This window comes from Vombatus ursinus, unplaced genomic scaffold (assembly GCF_900497805.2).
Source record: "Vombatus ursinus unplaced genomic scaffold, bare-nosed wombat genome assembly UNPS02014832.1, whole genome shotgun sequence".
In the NCBI taxonomy this organism is placed as follows: domain Eukaryota; kingdom Metazoa; phylum Chordata; class Mammalia; order Diprotodontia; family Vombatidae; genus Vombatus; species Vombatus ursinus.
The window spans coordinates 18,019,780-18,040,228 of NW_020954610.1; the positions used below are offsets into that span (position 1 = coordinate 18,019,780).

Consider the following 20,449-nt stretch of genomic DNA (forward strand, 5'->3'; position numbering starts at 1 on the left):
GATCAGGAGATGAGGAGGAGGAAATGGGTGCTGAAGGTGGTGGAATGATCAGGAGATAAGCAGATGTAGGGGGTCAGGAAGGTAGATGATGAGGCAGCTAGGGCAAAAAGACAAAGTCTAGAAGGAAGAATATTAGACATGGAAGAACGTTTCTAGAGGTCTGGGAGGCAGCATTGGTCTGAAGTGGCTAGTGTGGCACAGTGGTTGGAGCTCTAGGCCTGGAGTCAGGAAAACCTGAGTTCAAATCCTGCTTTAGACACTTAACTAGTTGTATGACCCTGAGCAAGTCACTTAACTTTTGTTTGCCTCAGTTTTCCCAGCTGTAAAATGTAAATACTGTAAAATAACAGTAACTGCCTCCCAGGGTTATTGTGAGGATCAAAAGGGATAATATTTATAAAGTGCCTGGCACATAGTAGACACTACATATATACATATTCCCTTCCCCCTTTTCCTCCTTGTAGCTGGAGTGATGGACTTGGAGTCCAGAAGACCTAGGTTCATATCTTGTCTTTGATACTCGTTGTTATTTGTCCTTTGTTTTGAAGAGGATCAATAACAACACAGGTGATGTCTTGACTTGAGTGTGAACCAGATTTAAGTGAGGCAGAGTTGCACAAACTTGTCAGCTTCACTCTGTCTTCCTGAGTTATCAAAATCCAGTGACAGAACAAAGGTCAAGATGACTGGTATGGCTTGGGATGCAATGGATGACTTCGGTGTCTGACCAAGCTCTAAGCATGCCACATTACCTGCTTCAACTGCTTTTGGGGTAGACATCCCCCTAAACTCACCAACAGGTTTGAGGCCTGTTGGTTACCCTCAACCTAGTTTAGCCCATCTGCTGAGACAGCTTTACTGGGGTATGGTTATTGCACATGCTTCTTGGAGCCACAGGTGACAGCTGGGTGAATTAATTGGACACCAAAGGTAGATGAGCAGCTCTGAAAAGGGCTCTGTAAGCCCTCATGCCAGATGTGCTAGTCCTCCCTAAACACCCTATACACCTCTTGATACTTATTAAATGTTCGACAGTAGGCATGTCATTTAGCCTATCTGAGGCTCAGTTTCTTCATTTATGAAATGGGAATTGTGCCCATGATACTTATCTCACAGAGTTCTTGTGAAATTCAAATGAGATCACAATGTTTTTCTTTCTTTCTTTCTTTGGTGGGGAGATCAGGGTTAAGTGACTTGTCCAGAGTCACACAGCTAGTACATGTCAAGTGTCAGGAGCCAGTGCTCTATCCACTGTGCCTCCTAGCTGCCCTAGCACAGTTTTGAATTCTTTTCAGTTCCGTTCAACAAGCACTTACTAGGTATCGGCTGTTTGTCAAGTATATAGGAACTATAAAGTGAAAAGCAAAACATTCCTTGCCTTCAAGGAATGAACTTCTAACTGGAGGAGAACTTCATGGAACAGATAAGTAAAAACAAGGTCATTTTAGGGGACAGAGGGTGGGCAGAGTACTAACTGAGGAGATCAGGAAATGCCTGCTACAGGGGGGAACACTTTAGCTCAGCCTGGAAGAGAGGCAGAAAACCTGAGATGCAGAGGGGAGGAGGGAGAACATTCCAGGCATGTGGGGAAAGCCCATACAAAAAACATGGAGATGAGAGATGGAATATCAGGATGAGAGACAAGTCAGCTAGTTTGACTGGATTTAAGAGTATTTGAGAGGCAATAATGCAAGATAAATCTGGAAAGATAAGCGGGAGCCAGATTACGATGGTCCTTAAACACTAAACAAGAGTTTGCATTTTATCCTAGAAGCAACGGGGCCCATTAAAGCTTTTTGAACAGAGGATCAGCGAGGTTAGACATTATTTCTCCTGTTTTAGGAGGTTATGATATGAAGACTAGGTCTAAATGCAGAGATATCCTTTTCAAATCAAGCAGAACTCAGTCAAGTAGGACACTGGAAAAAGAGAGGGGCAGTTAAGGCTTGGGACAGCTGTATCCACTATACCACCTAGTGCCTAGATACAATTTATTTAGGATTCATTTTAAATCAAATTGGAGCAACTTGTCTGGGTTACTGTTATGTAGGTACCCACTCCTATTATTATAACTCACAAACCCCCACCAGTGTGCTTTCCATTAACAGTCAGCCACTGCATACAATTAGCTCAAAACAAAAGCATTTACTAAGATGACATAGTCAGAGCAGTCACTATAAAACAACATCCCTCCCCAAACCTAGGGTGTACTTTCCCACAAGTATATAGCATCAGTGAGAAGAGTGGTCAGAAACATAGAATACACTAGTAGTAAAGCACACATATAGGGAAAACGTGGGGTCAGGACAACTCATGCCTCTGGTACTATAGGGCTCCACAGTCTGTCCACTTATCTGAATGTCTTCATGCTGCTGCTCTCTGTTGGACATGGCCTTTATGTTGCTCTACTGCTAGGCCAGGCTTGATGTTCCCGGGAAACAACATTTCTAATTCTAAGAAAAGACATTTCTTACTCCACTGGACTCCTTGGATTTGTTTCTCTATGGTCAGTGCAACACTCAGTGGCTAGGGCTAGCTCTCTTTTAAGTCCCTTTGGAGAGGCAGCAAAAGCACTGACTTTAGAGTCATTGGACCTGAGTTCAAATTCCGCTTCTAATGTCTGCTGTGTGACCTTGGGCAAGTCATTAACCTCCCTGGGCTTGAGTTTCTTCATCAGTTAAAATAAAAGGATTGTACTAGATGACCTTTGAGTTTCCTTCGTGCTCTAGATCCTATGTTCTATAACTGGGTTATGGAAAACTGCTTCCAGCGTCAAGTGATTGTTGTTCTGTTATTTCAGTCATGTCTGACTCTTTGTGACCCCATTTAGGGTTTTCTTGGCAAAGAAAACCATTTCTTTCATTTGCCATTTCCTTCTCCAGCTCATTTTACAGATGAGGAAACTGAAACAAACAGGGTTGAGTGACTTGCCCAGGGTTCCACAGCTAGGTAAGTTTTGGAGGCCACATTTGAACTCAAGAAGATGAGTCTTCCTGACTTCTGGCCTAGAGCTCTAACCACTGCACCACCTACCTGCCCCAATTACCTCTTGTTGTTTGTGTCTGTCTGGAGAATGTCTCTCTGTTCCTTCAACTGTGACTCAGATTCTCTGAATTCCTAGATGGAAATGTCTCTTCTGGTTGAGCATTTCTTTATTTTTTTTTGTTTTTGTTTCTTTTCTTTTTTTGGGGTGAGGCAATCAGGGTTAAGTGACTTGCCCAGGGTCACACAGCTAGTAAATATCAAGTGTCTGAGGCTGGATTTGAACTCAGGTCCTCCTGATTCCAAGGCCAGAGCTCTATTCACTGCTCCACGTAGCTGCCCCTCGTTCCTCTACTAGATGTCATGGCAAATAGGGAAGAGAGGAGGAAAGAAAATCTCCTTTCCCTATTGCCCAAGAAGTGAAGACCTGGATTCTTCCCTAGCTGCAAGCTTCTATTGCATTTGTCTCCAATTACAGAATTGAACTCCAGGGCTTAGTGATATAAAGCTCCCCGGGGGTATGACCAATTTATTTGTTCAGACAAACAAGTCACGCCTTCTGACTCAGTTGTTCAGATACCTTGTAAAAAAAAATCAGATAGCTTGTTACCACATCAACATTATGCCATCTGTGATTATGAACTATGTAACCTCCTTGTAGGGATCTTTTCATTCTTTGTAGTTGTGTCTCCAATGCCTAGCACATAGTAGGCACTAATAAGTATTTTTCAGTGATTGGCTACATCAATGGGAGTGATGAGTGGTGGGGGAAATCACAAATCCTCTACAATATAGTAACCATTTGTTTCATTTTAACCTGCCTTAAAAGGATTCTCTCTCCTATTATACAGATAAATCATCTCCCTATTTTTTTTATATAGGGCCTTGTGTTTCTGTTCCCAAAGGAACAAAATGAATAAGTTAAAATAATATCAGTCCAGGAAACCAGCCAAGGCAAGAACTGAGCTGAATAATCCTAGCTCTTGAAAACTGTAGAGATTATTCTGTATCTTAACAATAATAACTCACATTTCTCCAGCACTTGGGAGTTTATGGAGCGTTTTTTTCCCTCACAAAAGCCCTGGGGGTGGGGTGGGGGTGGAGGGTGATACAAGGTGGAGGTGATAGCAGGATTATTATGCACTGTCTACAGATGAGGAAACTGTTCCTCTCACTTCACCTCAAAGATGTAATTTTGTCCTTACTCTTGGAAGGTGACATGCCCATTATCTTTTTAAATGCCAGGATATTTTTAATAAACATAGGTGGTTAAGAGCTCACTTTTTTTCCTTTTCCTAGTAATTTATACCTTGCAGGGTGGTCTGTGTTCCCTTTTGCAAAACTCATATTCTAATATTGATTTAGTCTTACCAACCGAGTCACCATGGTGAACCCCATGTGGAGATGTGAGGCAGTTATCTTGGTAATTTAGGAGGAAAAAAATTGTACTTAAATGACCCAGATTCTTCAGACGATGTCAGTTATCCTCAAATTTAGTTCGTTCTTTTTATCCCAAAAAGATTGGCTAATTATAGCTGATATGTATATAGAACTTGTCATGCATAGTCTCTTTTGAACTTCCTAACATCCCCGTTGAGTAGGTAATGTAGGTGTTATTATGCCCACTTTATAGCTGAGCAAAACTGAGATTTATAGAGGTTAAGTGATCTGCACATGATCACACATACAGGAAGTGAAAGATCTGGGACTGAAACCCCAGTTCTTTGACTCTGAATCTAGTTTTCTTTCCTCTACGCTGTAGCTGTCCCAATACACTGAAGTCTACTGGGTGCCCAGTAGTGTCAGGACCTGTAGGTAGTACAAAAGAAGTGCCTATTACTACAACTACCATTGTGGAGGTTATAAGCTTATTGAGGAGACAACATTAATGAGATCATCCACAGGCAAAATGAGTGCCTAGGTGAAGGTAATGTATGCATCAGAGCAAAGGGAAGGGCAATTGTGAGATGGGTTTACTCTAGGAAGGAGATGAGAGAATTCTACCACTTAGGATGGTCAGGGATGACTTGCTGGAGAAGATAAAACCTGAATTGATTTTCAAAGGTTTTACAAGGTGGTGGTGAGGAGGCAGTGCAGTCCAGATGCTGGGGAGTCCTGTATTAATATAGTGGTGGGGAATGGAATGCAAATTTGGGAGAATAACAAGTTAGCCAGTGAGGCCAGAAGTCCAAGCTTGTGAAGGAGGTTAATGTGAAATGTCTGAATGTGTAGTCTGAAACTAGTTTATGAAATGCTTTAACTGCTAAACTGAGGAGTTTGTGTTTTGTCCTATTTTATTTCATACTTTATTATTCAAAGACTATAGTATTTCATGACTCACAGGCATACATCACTGGAAGAATATGGGTGTTTAAAAGATAATGCTTCTTTCCCCAAGAGAAACAAAGAGATCATTGAAAGAGCTTTGCAGTTTCCCAAAGGAAATCCAACCCATTCTCCTATTCAATTCTGGGCCCACCTCATTTTCCATTTGCAGTATCAAAAATATGGATAACAATAGGTAAATCCTATAGGTTGTCCATCCAGTTGTATTTTATAGTAGCCTTAGTTTTTCCTGTGTGAATGGTTAGGTCAAATCTCCTTGAGAGATTATGATTCTCATTTGGGAGCCTTTGCAGTATTCTTGATATAATCAGCACAGTGGCATCAGCAAACATCTAGAGGATCTCACTATTTGTAGGGAATCCCTTTTTATTTGGACCTTGTGCTAGAGCTCCTTTATGGCAGTGGCAAACACCTTTGATAAGCATATGTCTCCAAGTAGAATGTAAACTCTTTGAGGGCAGGGACTAAATAGATTTTGTATATTATGTTTACATAAAATATATATAAAATATCACATATTTTATATGTAAGCAAATATAAAATATATAAATAATATCTAATGCATTTATATATGTTTATATATCATAAATTTTTATGTTATATATGGGTAGATTTCATATATTATATTTTATATATGTAACATGTAAAATATATCAATATATTTCACATATATTTATGAATTTATATTATTACATAAATAGCATATTCAAATGCTTATTATTTATATTATTTATATTATATTATATTATATAAATATATATATTATTCCCAGAACCTAGCATAGTGAATGGAACAAAGTAGAGACTTAATGAATGCTTGTTCTTTTACTTCTGAAGACCACTGAAGAAATGAAATATTCTAACAATCTAGGTAAAGGTCCCACACCATCCAGTCTATGTGTTATATATTGTATGTTAATCAATATCAATACTCATTTGTGCCAGGCCTCAAAACAGAGGGGGTGAGGCTTCTAATTTCATTTCTTTAAAACTCATATTTTCTTTTTTTCTAAGTGAAGGAATAGAAAGGAATACGAAAGCTCATTTTATTAGCTAGTGTATGTTGCAAAATGGCTTCATCACTGGGACAACCTCAAGGTAACCTCAGAGAATCAAAGGATCTCATATTTTATTTTTCCAGTTAGTGTTTGTTTAATAGGATTGTCATGTTTTTGAGTGACTTAGCATGTCAGGGTTCATTTAAGTGATTTCAAGATATCATATTCCATGAAAGGGGATGACAAATTATTTTTAATTCCTTTTTATTGGTTTTTTTGTAGCATATTCTACTAAGCTCAACAAATTTCCTGTATTTAATTTTAATGATGAGCTGAAGGACCTCTGTATCAGTGCTGTGAGCCCAAACACAACAAAAGCTACACTCTATGCACTTAATGTATGGAGATATTGGTGTATGACAAAAGGACTTAAGGACTACATGGATATTACCAAGGTAAGGAACTTGACAGTTCAATGTGTTCATATGACACATGATGATTGAGTACTTTTTATGTACAAGGCACTTTGAGGGGATTCATGCAATAGTTATGGTTATGACCCTCTAAGAATTTGTAATCTTATAGGGGAGATAAAACAGATGGTATATGGTTAATGTTATGTGAGTGGTACAGATGAATTCTACAGAAATTCAGAAGAGGTGAGATCAGTTTTGGCTGGGCCAATCAGGGAAAGTTTCATGGAGGATGTGAGACTTGAGTTGAGCTTCAAAAAGCAGGTAGGATTTCAATACATGGAGATAGGTAGTGGCATTCAAGGCAGAAAGAATGTTGTGAGCAAAGTTGTAGAAATGAGAAAGAACATGTCATATTTGAAGAAAGAAGTTAATGTGGGGTAGAACTGGGATATAAGACTAAAAAGGTAAATTAGGACTATATTTTGAAGGGTCATAAACCCTAGATTATATGGGCAGCTGGGTGATACAGTGGATAGAGCACTGGATTGGGAATCAGGAAAACATATTCCTGAGTTCAAATCTGGCCTCAGACATGTATGCTAGCTGTGTGACCCTGGGCAAGTCACTTAACCCTGTTTGCCTCAGTTTCCTCATCTGTTAAATGAGCTGGAGAAGGACATGGCAAACCATTCCAGTATCTTTACCAAGAAAACCCCACATGAGGTCACATAGACTTGAATACAACTAAATAATAACAAGAAAACTTTATATAGACCATGAGAAAGTATTACAGTTTTTCAGGATGTTGAGGATGGTGTGATATGATGTAAGGGATGTTTTAGGAAGAATCTTCTGATAATAGTGTATGGGATGAGTTGGAGGGCTTAGCTCTTAGAGGCAAGAAGAGCTTTTCAGTAGGTTATTATAGTAGTCTAAAAATAAGATAATAAGGATCCAAGACTAAGTGATTGCTTTGGGAGTATAAAGGATTCAACAGAGAAGGGAGTGATATCAAAGTAAGAATGACTTGATCTGATAACTTAGATATAGGACATGTAGAAGGAAGAAGGAGTCATAGATCATGTCAAAGTTTCTAGCCAGGATGCTAAGGAGAATGGTAATACCATTCATAGAACTAGAGAAGTCAAAAGAAAAAATGACAGGGATCTTGAGGGGGAAATCAGATAAAGAAGAATTTTTACTTCACAATTTTATGCATTTGTATTTGAGGTAATGATAGCACAGCTAGGTGAAAATGCCCAACAGGAAGATGGAAGAAAATCAATCTCAGAATCCTTCTCTGGAAGGAAGCTTAGAAGTTATTTAGTCAAATACCTTCATTTTATAGATGAGGAAATTTCGACCCAGAGAGAATTGAATTGCCTGAGGTCACATGTCTAATAAATATCAGACCCAGGACTCAAGCTCAGGTTTCTGATTCTATCATGCTCTCTCCACTTTACCTTATTGACTTCTCTTGAAAAAGTAGAGACGTGGTCGAATATGGTGTTAAGAATATAGTTAAAGAGATTTACTTTGGAGGGTCCCTTTATCCTCTGAGATGGAAGAAAAGAAAGGATGGATGAAGAGAAAGATAAATCTTAAAGAGAAGAGGAGAGAAACAAAACCCTCAATTTTCCAGTTTTCTCTATTAAAGTAGAAGATGAGGCTTCATTGTAGGAGAGAGTAAACGGTTATAGATTTAGAGCTGGAAAGGACCTTAAAGGCCAGAGAATCCAAACCTCTCATTTTACAGATGAGAAGACTGAAGCCAGTGACAGCACATAACTTGCCCAAGGCTACACAGCTAATAAATATCTGAGGCAGGATTTGAACTCAGATCTTCCTAACTTCCTAACTCTGTCGACTGCACCATCTAGCTGAGTAGGATTTAGATTTTGAGCAGTGTAGGAAAACTTTGCTGTAGTTATGGGAGTATGCTTGAGAATGAATGAGAGATGAATAATAGAGTTGTCAAACAGCCTGGAGGGCCCAGTTGAAATCAGATAGCATTGAATTATAGTGGAATCAGGCCAGCTACATTCCTGATTTTTTTTCCTACTCTTCAGCAAGGGAACAAGGACAGAAAAGCAGACAATGAGGGTGACTAAGGGTGTTTGGGGCATTGACATTGGAAAATTAAAGTGAGTGAGGGAACTTACCTGTGACCAATTGGTTTCTAATAGATAGTTCTAATGGACAATATTTGAATACACAGTTCCTGTTCTAGCCATTGTAAGAGTAAATTTACACACTAGATCATAACTCACCTCTAGGCTCTCAAAGTAGTTTTCTGTCCAGCCAATATGAAAATTTCCATAGCAATTCTGATTGACACCTAGACAATACCACTGGATCATGCTAAACCAATTTGAGTTGCCATGGTGAGGTTAATATGTCATCTCTTAAAGCAACACTCGTGGGGTTTCCCTTAATTGGGACCTAGCTGAAGGGATTTTGGGAGCCAGTAAAATTAGTAACTGCTGACTATCTGTCTTTCCTCTCAGGTCTCAGTCAAAATAATGGGTTGTCACCCCATGAAAGATAAAAACAGAGAATTTTTAAAAGTTTATTTGATAGGTTAAAGAACTAGCAATGGAATGATATTAACTTCAAAGATGTCAGTAAGTCAAACCCATTTCCTTTTGAAGGATGCGATCCACATTTCTGCTGATTAATCTGTTGCTTTCAATAAACCCTGGGTGGCATAACCTGAAAAGTTGTTTACAGGACTTGCTTTCAACTCTAGTGACTTAAAGACCATAAAAATGGATTAACTGATTAAAGATGGAAAACAAACAAAAAAAAACTTTGTTTTTAAACAGTCAGAAGCCTGTTTACAAACAACTGAAGAAAAACACCTGTGTGTACCCTCTGTGTACTCCTCCATGTCTCTGGAAGAGCAAAATAGTTTCAAAGTTGGAAGAAATATAGCATTGTGGTGGTCAAAATCAAAACAGAAATGGAGGGGAGGTTAGCAAATGAAAGCTTTCATCATCCCTTCCCTATTAAATTAGAGAGCAGCTATGTCTTGGTTAAAAAGAAAGAGTACCATTCTTCTAAGTAGTCAAGTCAACAAGCATTTATTAAGCACCTACTATGTGCCAGGCACTGTGCTAAGTGGTATGAAATATGTAGAATGTGTCCCTACCCTTCTGTTTCTGAGCTATATAAGGAATTGTTTTTTAATAACTCACCCTAAAGTGTCTGTCCTTTGGAAAAGAGAAAAGAATTTACAATGTTTAAAGAAAGTAAATCTGCCTTTCCCCAACCCTTGCCATGATAAGAAAAGGCAGTAAGCATTACTCATCTGAGAAAATCAAAATGTTACCATTGGAAAAAACAAAAAGACCTTCCCCTGTCAATGTTACCCTTTCTTTTTGCCTTTCTCCTGTTCCCCAAGGAATAGGAAACTTGCTTTTAAAGGGAAATTTTTAAAAAAGATTCAGATAAACACAAAGTCAAAGCCCAATATATGTGCAAATAATCTACTTCCCATGGAAGGTTAGATGCCATCAGAGAAAAATAGAGGGGTTCTGATAATAAAGTCAAATACACTTTGAACAATTTGTAAATGTCAACAGAATCCCAGGAGTAGCGTGGCATAGTGGACAAAGAACTGGCCTTGGAGCCAGGAAGATCTGGGTTTAAGGGTCACCTCTGATACATAGTGCATGTATGACCCTGAGCAAGTCATTTAACCTTTCAAATGGGTTTGAGAGGTGTAGGCAACTCTAAATCACAGAGAAAGTACTAACCTACGTTGGTAAAAGGACAGCTAGTTGGCCTAGTGGATAGAACTCTGGGCCTACAGTCAGAAAGACTCATCTTCCTGAGTGCAAATCTGACCTCAGACATTTAATAGTTGTGTGTCCCTGGACAAATCACTTAATTCTGTTTGCCTCAGTTTCCTCATGTATAAAATGAGCTAGAGAAGGAAATGGCAAACCACTCCAGTATCTCTGCCAAGAAGACCCCAAATAGGTCACGAAGAGTCAGACATAACTGAAACGATTGAACAACATTAATAAATGGTGCTTCCTCACCCAAATGAAATTATAGGACCAACCCCATGCCTAACAGAATCTCAGGTCTGGAATTGAACATTAGAATTCCCCAAGCAACTTTACCATTCTCACTTGTAAAGTATTTCTGCTTACCACCAACTGTAACCCCATTTTCCCACACTTGCCCAATCTCCTATTTCACTTGGAAAATTGAGGCTTCCCCACAGCTCCCTTCTTCCGCACCTTAACCTATTTACTACCATTGCTTTCTCTTTTCCTTTCCTCCAATCATAGAAGATGACATATCCTTTGTTACTAGTAAAGCTAATCCCTCTAGATTTGCTCCTGATCCCAGTCTTCTCAATAACCTTGCTTATGCTTATGTAGCCATTTCCTTCCTCTTATGCATTGTAATCACTAACATTTATATAGTGTCTACTATGTACTAGACCCTGTGCTAAGTACTTCACAAGTATTATATCATTTGATCCTCACAACCCTGGTAGGTAGTTGCTATTATTACCGTCATTTTACAGATGAGTAAACTGAGGCAACTAAGGGTTAAGTGACTTGCCCAGGATCACATAGCTAGTAAGTGTTTAAGGCCAGATTTGAACTCAGGTCTTCCTGATTCTAGGCCTGGCACTGTATCCATTGCGCCACCTAATTGCCCCTAGTCTCTCTTCACTAGCTCCCCATCTGTCCCTTTGCCATCTGTATTCTCAGGTCTTCCTAATTCTAGGAAGAAATTCCAGGAAAAAAACTTCAACTTTCCCTTCAATCTCTGTCAAATTACTGTCTCATCTCTTTTTTTTTCCTTTTGACTTGCCTATTTCTTGAAAAAGTTGACTATAGCCAATACCTCCACTTCCTCACTATCCACTAAATCCTCAAACATTTGAATTCTGATTTTCATTCCCACCATACTTCTGAAACCGCCTAATGACCCCAAAAACCTACTTGCCCAAGTTAATGTTTTGGTTTTTTTTTCAGTCCTCACCCTTTCTGATCTCTTTGCAACTTTTGACAGAGGTGACCACCACACTCTACTTTCTCTTCCCTTGGGTTGACCTCACATTTACCTGGCTCTCATTCTCCCATTCTAACTGGCTCGTCTCTCCTTCATTAGCTCTTCATATACTTCCTGACCCCTTAATCCGAGTGCTTCCCCTTAAGAATCTGAATATAGCCCTCTTTTCCTCTTTCCCTTGGAAATCTCATTAACCTCTAATCTCAATCACTACCTCTATGCAGATGACCCCCAAATCTGTATCTACAATCCTAACCTCTCTTCTAAATTCCAGATCTTCACTTCCATTTCCACCACTATTCCTCTGTATTTCACAAGTACATTAAACTCAACATGTCCAAAACCAATTCTTGTTCTCCCTAAACCTGTTCCTCTTTCTGGCTTCATTATTTCATCCAGTAGCACTACCATTCACCATTTCCCACTGTGCTCACTGCTTTGGAGTTATCTTTGACTCATCTCATCTCTTACTTTCTATATCCAATCAGTTACCAAATCCTAATTATTCCATCTCCACAACAATTTCTCATAACTTGTCTCATTCTCAATGTTCCAAATCCCACTATTCTAGTACTGGCTCTCATTATCACTTACCTGAATTATTGTGATAACTCCTTCAGGATTCCCCTACCTTCAGTTTATCCTTCTTCCAATTCACCCTGCTTGCTGCCACCAAAATATTCTTTTTCTTTATAAATCCACTTAAATTTGATCATGCTGCTCTTCTGCTTAGAAATTCATTACCTACAGAGAGAAGTTCAAACTGCTATGCCTTCTATAATATGGCACAACACTATCTTTCTGGTCTTATTGAGATAGCTAGGTGATATAGTAGATAGAGTGCTGGGCCTGGAGAAAGGAAGACGAGTTCAAACACTGCTAAGACACCGAGTAGCTGTGTGACCCTGGGCAAGTCAGTTCTACCTGCCTCATTCTCCTCAGTTGGTAAATGGGGATAAAAATAGCACCCATCTCCCACTGTTGTGGTGAGGATCAAGTGAGAAAATATTTTTAAAGTGCTTAGCACAGTACCTGGCACATAGTTGGTGCTTAACAAATACTCATTTCCTTCCTTCTGTCCTATTATTTTATACTACAACCAAACTGTTCAACTCTTTCACTGACCAAACATGCACTCTTCCTTGTTGTTTTTCTCATGCTATTCCCTATGTTTAAGATCCCCTCCTTCTTCTTTCTTTGGCGGCTTAATTCTTACCCATCTTTTAATTTTTTAAATAAATTTTTATTGATATCTTTTTAATATCACCTTTATTTCCCAATGTCCCTCCCCCAAATTCTCCCAGAGAGTATTTATTCCCTTATAACAAAGGGAGAAAAACAAGGGTGGGGAGAGGAGTAGAATAAACACTTCAGCAAAATTAACACATAGGAAAAGTCTCACCTTATGTGCAAATGTCCCACACCCGTGATTGCCCACCTCTGCAAAGAAGGGGACCTTCTCATATCTCTTCTTTGATTCTTATAATTTCACAGCATTTCATTTCAATTGTTTTATTGTAACTAGTTGTTTTTTCTATTTACCTTGTTGTTGTTACTATGTATAGTTTTCCTGTTTCTGCATGCTTTGTATAAGTTTATGTATTTCTTCCTAGGCTTCTTTTCTTACCTATCTTTTCAAACCCAAATCAAAAGTTGCCTTCCCTTATCCACCATCCCCTCTACCCCTGATTGATATCAACCTTACCCCTCAGATATAACTTTTTTCATTTTATAATTCTCTAATTCACTTATCTTGTAATATTGTGTATTATAGCTATTTGTATTGGTATCTTATCCCCCTACTAGACTGTAAATTTCTTGAGAGTGATGATCATGTTTTATATTGAATTTAGTTCCCCTAGAGCACAGTGCTCTGCATTAAGCACAGTAGGTGCTTAATAAATATCAAATAATTTATTAGCAACAATTCTAATTTAATCCAAGCCCTTAGGCACTGCCATTTTGAGAACTCTGATAAACTTTAAACCAGCCCTTGCATACATAGTAGACATATTTTTATTGTCTACTATTAAACTATAAAACATCAGAAATGGGCAAGTAGATAATTATATCTTGCTAAATATGCTCAATAGCATGAGATTCTGAATGTTTTTGCTCTCGGGTTTCAATTGAATTAATATTTATTAATGAGAGCCTACTATTTGTAAAAAAATAACACCCAAAACTTTTCAGAAATCTTTAGCATGTGGTACAATGGATGTAGTGCTAAATCTGGATTTAGGAAGACCTGAATTCAAATTTGGCCTCAGACACTTACTCACTGTGAGATGCTACACAAGCCACTTCTATATGCCTTGGTCTCCTCATCTGTAAAATGGGACCTACCTCCCCATGTTGAGGTGAGGATAAAATGAAATAATATTTGCAAAGTCTATATAAATGCTTGGGACAGTGAAATGGTACAGTAGGTAGAGTGCTGGGCCTACAGTTAGGAAGACTCATCTTCCTGAGTTCAAATCTGCCATCAGATATTTACTAGCTGTGTGACCCTTGGAAAGTCACTTAACCCTGTTTGCCTCAATTTCCTCATCTATAAAATGACCTGGAGAAGGAAATGGCAAATCACTACAATATCTCTGCCAAGAAAACCCCAAATAGGATCACAAAGAGTCAGACACAACTGAAAATGACTGTTGAAATGAAAAAAAAAAAAAACCACAATATAAATGCTATCTAGTATTATATATATAGATTTGAATACTATATATCTAGAAGGGTCAGTAGAGATCATCTAATCCTTTTGTATAATTTTTAAATATAGGAAATTAAACCCCACAGAAAGTTAAGTGACTTGCCAAGAAGTACCCAGCTCATTAATGACAGAATGAGAAGTAGAAGCCAACCCCTGACTCTTAGGCCAGTGGTCTCTCTACTGCCCCATACTGTTTCTCTATTATAGGAACCCTTTCATTTATTTTTTTGATTAATTTTTCATTTCATTAGTACACAGACCTCTCCTATTAGGAAATTCCTTGTACCAATGTAGATCAGGGCAGCTAGGTGGCACAGTGGAAAGAATCTGGGCCCGGGCTCAGGAGACTCATCTTTCTGAGTTCAAATCTGTCCTCACACACCTACTAATTGTGTGACCCTGGACAAGTCACTTAACCCTGTTTGCCTGAGTTCCTCATATGTCAAAATGAGCTGGAGAAGGAAATCGCAAACCATTCTCTATATTTTCTAATGAAACCTTAAATGGGGTCACAAATAGTCAAATATAACTGAAATGACTGAACAACAACCACGAAGATCAGCAACTATCTTGAAATTTTCAGTCTTAAGAGATTTGCATGGATCACTAAGATATTTAGGGCCTTGTCCAGCATCTACATTTATGTCAGAGGCAAGACCTGAATCTAAGTTGTCCTGATTCTGAGGCCGTCTCTCTTTCCTACTGCTCCATACTATTTTTTACAACTGGTTTGATGCTATACTTTAGATTCTTGGATTTATTTTCATAGTGAGCATCAGGCAGTTTCTGAGATATTTTAATTTGTTTATCTAGATCTGTGATTTCAGTGGTGTAGGAGTCGTTGAGTAAGGATGAAGTGTGTAAACTCCTTTCATTACTGCAGATTGGCAACTATTGATGACTTTGAGTTTTAAATTGTCACCAAGACATTAATTAACTTACCCATGGTCAAATAATAAGCATATGCACAGGTAGGATTTGAACCCAGGTCTCCCTGATTCCAAGTAGGCCCTCTATCCACTATGCAAGGCTACTTCTCTGGTTACTTAACATTAATAAAACATAAAGTAAGGGCTTTCATGGTATATCAGATGCACAATCAATCCTGCCCAGTTTTCTGTCTCTGACATTGACTCTGAGAGATGTTTTGTGGGAGAGCATTGTTGTATTCCAAGATGTCTATACCTCAAAATATACAAATGTGCCCCTCCAAGAACCCCTTGCTTCTCTTACCCTATTACAGATCTAATATCTACTTCCTCTGGGACCCTTTTACATTTTCAACCCAAATCTCATCGTGGCCTACCAATTTCTATTGTTTTATTGGTTGTTGGGTATAATAACACTATTTAAAGAAAGGAACCAAGCATTTTTAAGCACCTATTTTGTGTCAGGTATTATACTAAGTACTTTGCAAATTATCTCATTTGATCCTCACAACAACCCTGGGAGGTGGGTGCTATTATTATCCTCATTTTACATTTGAAGAAACTGAGGCAGACAGAGGTTAAGTGACTTGTTCAGGATCACACAGATAGTAAGTGTGAGGTCTGAACTCAGGTCTTCCTGACTCTAGGTCCAGTGCTCTAACTACCACAAAACCACCATTTCAGAGCTTCAAGGATCAAGAAAGGAGTCTAGGTGGAGGAGGGGGAAGGAGGAATTAGTACTAATGTTCTGGGATTTTTCCACCTAAGTACATTTTTATGTCATCTATACCCTTCATGACTTTGTAAACTTCTATCAAATTGCCCCTCAGCCCTGAATTCTCTAGACCAAAGAGTCCCCATGTGTTTTTGTCTACCTTCATAGACCAGCTCCTCCATCCACTTCATCATTTTAATTGTAAGGTAGCCAAGTACCTCAACCATGATGTGAAATCAATGCTTTGAATTGCTCCCAGAAGGAAACTGGTTTCATGCATCATTTCTATAACACATTGAAGACCTTGGTAACCTCAAGGAATGATAACTGACCAAAACTCACTCCGAGAAAATTAAGGAGGCAGCCAGTCTGGGCCAGACAATTGATTTTTATTTGCAAAGTGATCTGAAAATTATTTATAGCCAGATACTGTTGACTTTGCAGAAGAATTATATTCACCACTGGATTTTTCTCAGTGGATTATAATTTTTTAATGCAATGGTGATTATATGAAAGAAAAACTTTCTGGAGTTTAAATCAACTTAGTCCCTTCCCCCTACCCATATTTCATCTCAGGTCATTCAATTAATAAAATGTATGAAAATATATACTGGGTCATTACTATATACAAAATGCTCTACTAAACATGATGAGGGAATATGAATATAAATAAGGCATAATTTCTGCCTTCAAGGAGTTTGAAATATATTGAGGAAGATAAAGCAAATATCAAAGACAACATGACATAGTAAATAAAAAGAGAGGTTTAAAAAAGTCAGGAAAACTTTCAAGTCCTGCCTCTGACGTACACTGGCTGTGTGACCCTAACAGCCTCTCCATCACTTAATAACCCTTTAGCCCCGGGCAATGTAAGCTGCAGAGCATTTTTTGATCTGACTGGTAGAGAAAGTTTCCTCATCAAGTTCCGTATGTTAATGAAACCTTCTTTTCCCCTCTCCACCTCAAAAAAAAAAAAAGAAAAAGAAAAAGAAAAAGAAAAAAAAGTAGTGACATGAATCTTGTGGGTGAAAAAAGCAAAGAGAAATCTTTGCATTGGAATGATCAGGGAAGGCATCATGGAAGAAGTCGCATTTGTTAAAGCAATCCCCCAATTTCTCTTGTCAACTGTAACTGATCGGACTAGCATATATATTGGTCACATGTTTTACAATTATTAAAGCTAATGGCTCTATTAAGGCACAGCCATTTTTGATAGATTGAGATTTTCAGCAAGAGAAAAAAAATGTAATGATCCATAATTGGCAGTAAGTTAAGTATATGTGCTGAATCTCTTTCAGGCTCTCTGTTCTTGAAGAAGTCTGTGTGCATGTGTGCGTACATGCACATCCAGATACACACACACACACACACACACAATTCCTATACTTCCTGGTCTTCCCTTATAGACCAGTCTCTGATGCATTTCCCAAATATAGTAAATGTAACTTGGAGGCTCCACCAGTATCTACAAGACCTGATTGTGGGCTCTAGAAAATAAAAGCTATGAGAAGAAAGGAAGGAAGGAAGGAAAGAGGGAAAGAAAGAGGGAAGGAAGGAAGGAGAGAGGGAAAGAAAGAGGCATAGTAGGAAGAAAGGAAGAAAGGAATTCTTAACCTGGGGTCCATGAAGGACAGTAACCATGTTTCATTGTATTTAGTTTTCTTCATAATTCTCTATATTTTATTTTGGGCATTTTAAAACATTCTCCCGAGAAGTGGTCCAAGGGATTTGCCAGATTGTCAAAGGAGTCTATAAGACAAAAAAGTTCAGAATTCCTTTTCTAAATGTCTGTTCACTTCTCTTAGACAATTTCTCAAAGTTTAGAGAACCCAGAGGTAGAGGCAGAATGACCTGTACATTTCCATTGCATCCTATTTGCAAATAACCTCTGCCTGGGAAAGAAAAGTCTGTCTTATTCGTATAACTTTCACTAAACCCGTCCTGTAGGTGGGGCATTGCCCCTTAATTTCCCTTTCATTTCCTAGGGATTCCTAAGAGTGAGTGAGGTGACAGCTTCTAGGAAAAATTTCTATATTTGTCCCAAGCACAGCTCCTGCTGATGTACGGGCGTTTTTTTACATTTCGGCAACAGGAGTCCCTTCAGAGATGTCCTAAAGGACCAAGTTTTGTGCAATATAAATTACCCAGGCCATCCTTGTTGCTGCTGGGTTGTGACTGTGTCCTCACCTCATTCCACTCCAAAAAGCCAGCCAGTAGTGAGCTCAGTATCCCACATCCTTGAGGTCAGAGATCTACTAGACCTGGTATAGACAGGGTCCAGGTAGAGAGTGAGTGGGTTTAGTCTAAATGAGAGTAGCCTCTTGACAGACAGGAGGGACATCATTTGACCTAGGGAAGAGAGAGCTTTCTAGGCAAGGCTGGGTGAGGGACAAGAGGATCACCTCTATCTCAGGGTTTTAAAAATGCTCATTGTAGATTAGGTATTTTGGGGGGGATGGCTTTTTACATGTACCCCCAGATATATAACCTTGGTATTTGTCTTATTTGAGATTCCTGCTGTGAAACTGAATGAGCTCCTTGAGGACTTTTATATGACTGTGAAGAAAACGGATGGTTCGGACTTTCTGGCCACATCCCTTCATGCCATCCGCCGTGGCCTGGATCGCATCTTGAAGAATGCTGGCGTTGGCTTCTCCATCACCAGTAACACCTTCAGCTCATCCACCAAGAAGCTCAAGGAGAAGCTACGGGTATTGAGCAAGGCAGGGATGTCAGGCGCCCGCTCCCGAAACATTGTTTACTTTTCCCTCTCAGATGAGGAAGAAATGTGGCGGACTGGGTGCCTTGGGGATGACAGCCCCATTGCTCTCCTGTCTACTGTGGTCAAATACAACAGCCAATATCTGAATATGAGGACCTTGCAGGAACATGCAGATCTGATGTATGGCGACATTGAGCTGCTCAAAGACTCTCAGAACCGGCCCTTCTTTGCACGGACAGATAGCGTGAAGCGGGAGAACCGGGTCAATGCCACCAAAGTGTGCTATGGGCAGATCTACCATGAACATTCCAAGGGCCACAAGCTGTGCCCTTTTTGCCTCCTCTATAAATATATGTACATTCATCGGCCACCAAACCAGATGGAAGCCAAGTCTCCTTTCTACTTGACAGCTCGGAAAGAGATCAGTGGTACGGGAAATGTGTGGTATGAGGAACAGAGGATGGGACTCCGATCTCTTAGGGGTGTTGTCCCAAAGTTGGCCAAAAAAGTCAAGCTTGAAAATTGTGAGAACTTTACTTTTGTCTCATTCACTCAGGCATGCAGGAAGTTTGGTCCACTGAATTGCTATTAATGAGCCTTTCCCCTTTCTACAAGCTACTGCCTTGCCATCACTTCTGTGGCAGTGTGGCATACTGAATCGAGTGATGGAGATGGACTTAAAGAGACCTGGATTCAAATTCCACCCCTGAGACTTATTAGCTGTGTGACCCTGGGCAAATCACTTGACATCTCTGGACCTCAGTTTCCTCATGTGTAAAATGAGAGAAATGATAGCACCAGCCTCACAGGGTTATTGTAAAAACCAAATGAAATAATGTACATGAATCTCTTTAAACCTTACAGTGCTATACAAATATCAGCCATTATTATTATTAAGTGAGAAGGGTTGGGATTGGGAGAATAGGAGAAGGTGACAGGGGATCCACACAAGCCAAAGTCAGGGCCAATTTTTGAGGAAGATGAGTTCATCTCAGTATGAGGCTTAATGACAATCAGCATGGCCTGCTATTATTCTGACTTTTTTTTGCCTTTTTAAAAATTACGGCAGCTGCTGATGAAGTGAGAGTATCCTATTCAAATGTGTGTAAGGGTATATCATATTATTAAGACAATGTATATTGTTTCACTTGCAAGAATTTTATAAGAGTGAGGGAATCAATTTATATAGTGCCTTTTTGCATAGCTTTTTTTTCCCAAATGAAACTTAAGTAATAATTTTTTAAAAAAATCCCAGTAGCCCAGTAGCTTTCTGATGTTATAAAGAGAGTACATCGCTTTCAAATTACACATACAAGAAGGAAATGGAAACCGAGAGAGGCAGATGCATTAAATGGTTCCCAGAGAAAAATTGTACTTGACACTCCTTTATATTTTGTTGATGGATAACCTCATTCTGCAGAGCAAGCAGCATTGCCTGATAGAAGGAAGGTCCTGAGGCTCTGCTGAGCCCTGGTGGTGTGACTATAGGACCCTGCCCCCACTGTTCTTCATGGAAGCAGGGGCCGTCTCTCCACTGTCAGTAAAGACAGTTTTATGACAAAAGATTAATGTATAAAGAGGGCTTTTCTGAG

General features: G+C 39.2%; 1 protein-coding gene across 2 annotated transcripts in view; it reads left to right on the forward strand.

The window, feature by feature from the left end:
- KIAA1958 (KIAA1958 ortholog) overlaps nt 1-19,604 on the forward strand; it is a 222,300-nt gene extending 202,696 nt beyond the window's left edge. For both annotated transcript variants that reach the window (XM_027839528.1, XM_027839527.1), the window contains 2 exons: nt 6,608-6,780; nt 18,646-19,604. In XM_027839528.1, coding sequence (XP_027695329.1) covers nt 6,608-6,780; nt 18,646-19,449 — 977 coding nt within the window. In that variant the 3' untranslated portion in view covers nt 19,450-19,604. The remainder of the gene's footprint in view (nt 1-6,607; nt 6,781-18,645) is intronic.
- Nucleotides 19,605-20,449: the final 845 nt, after the last annotated feature.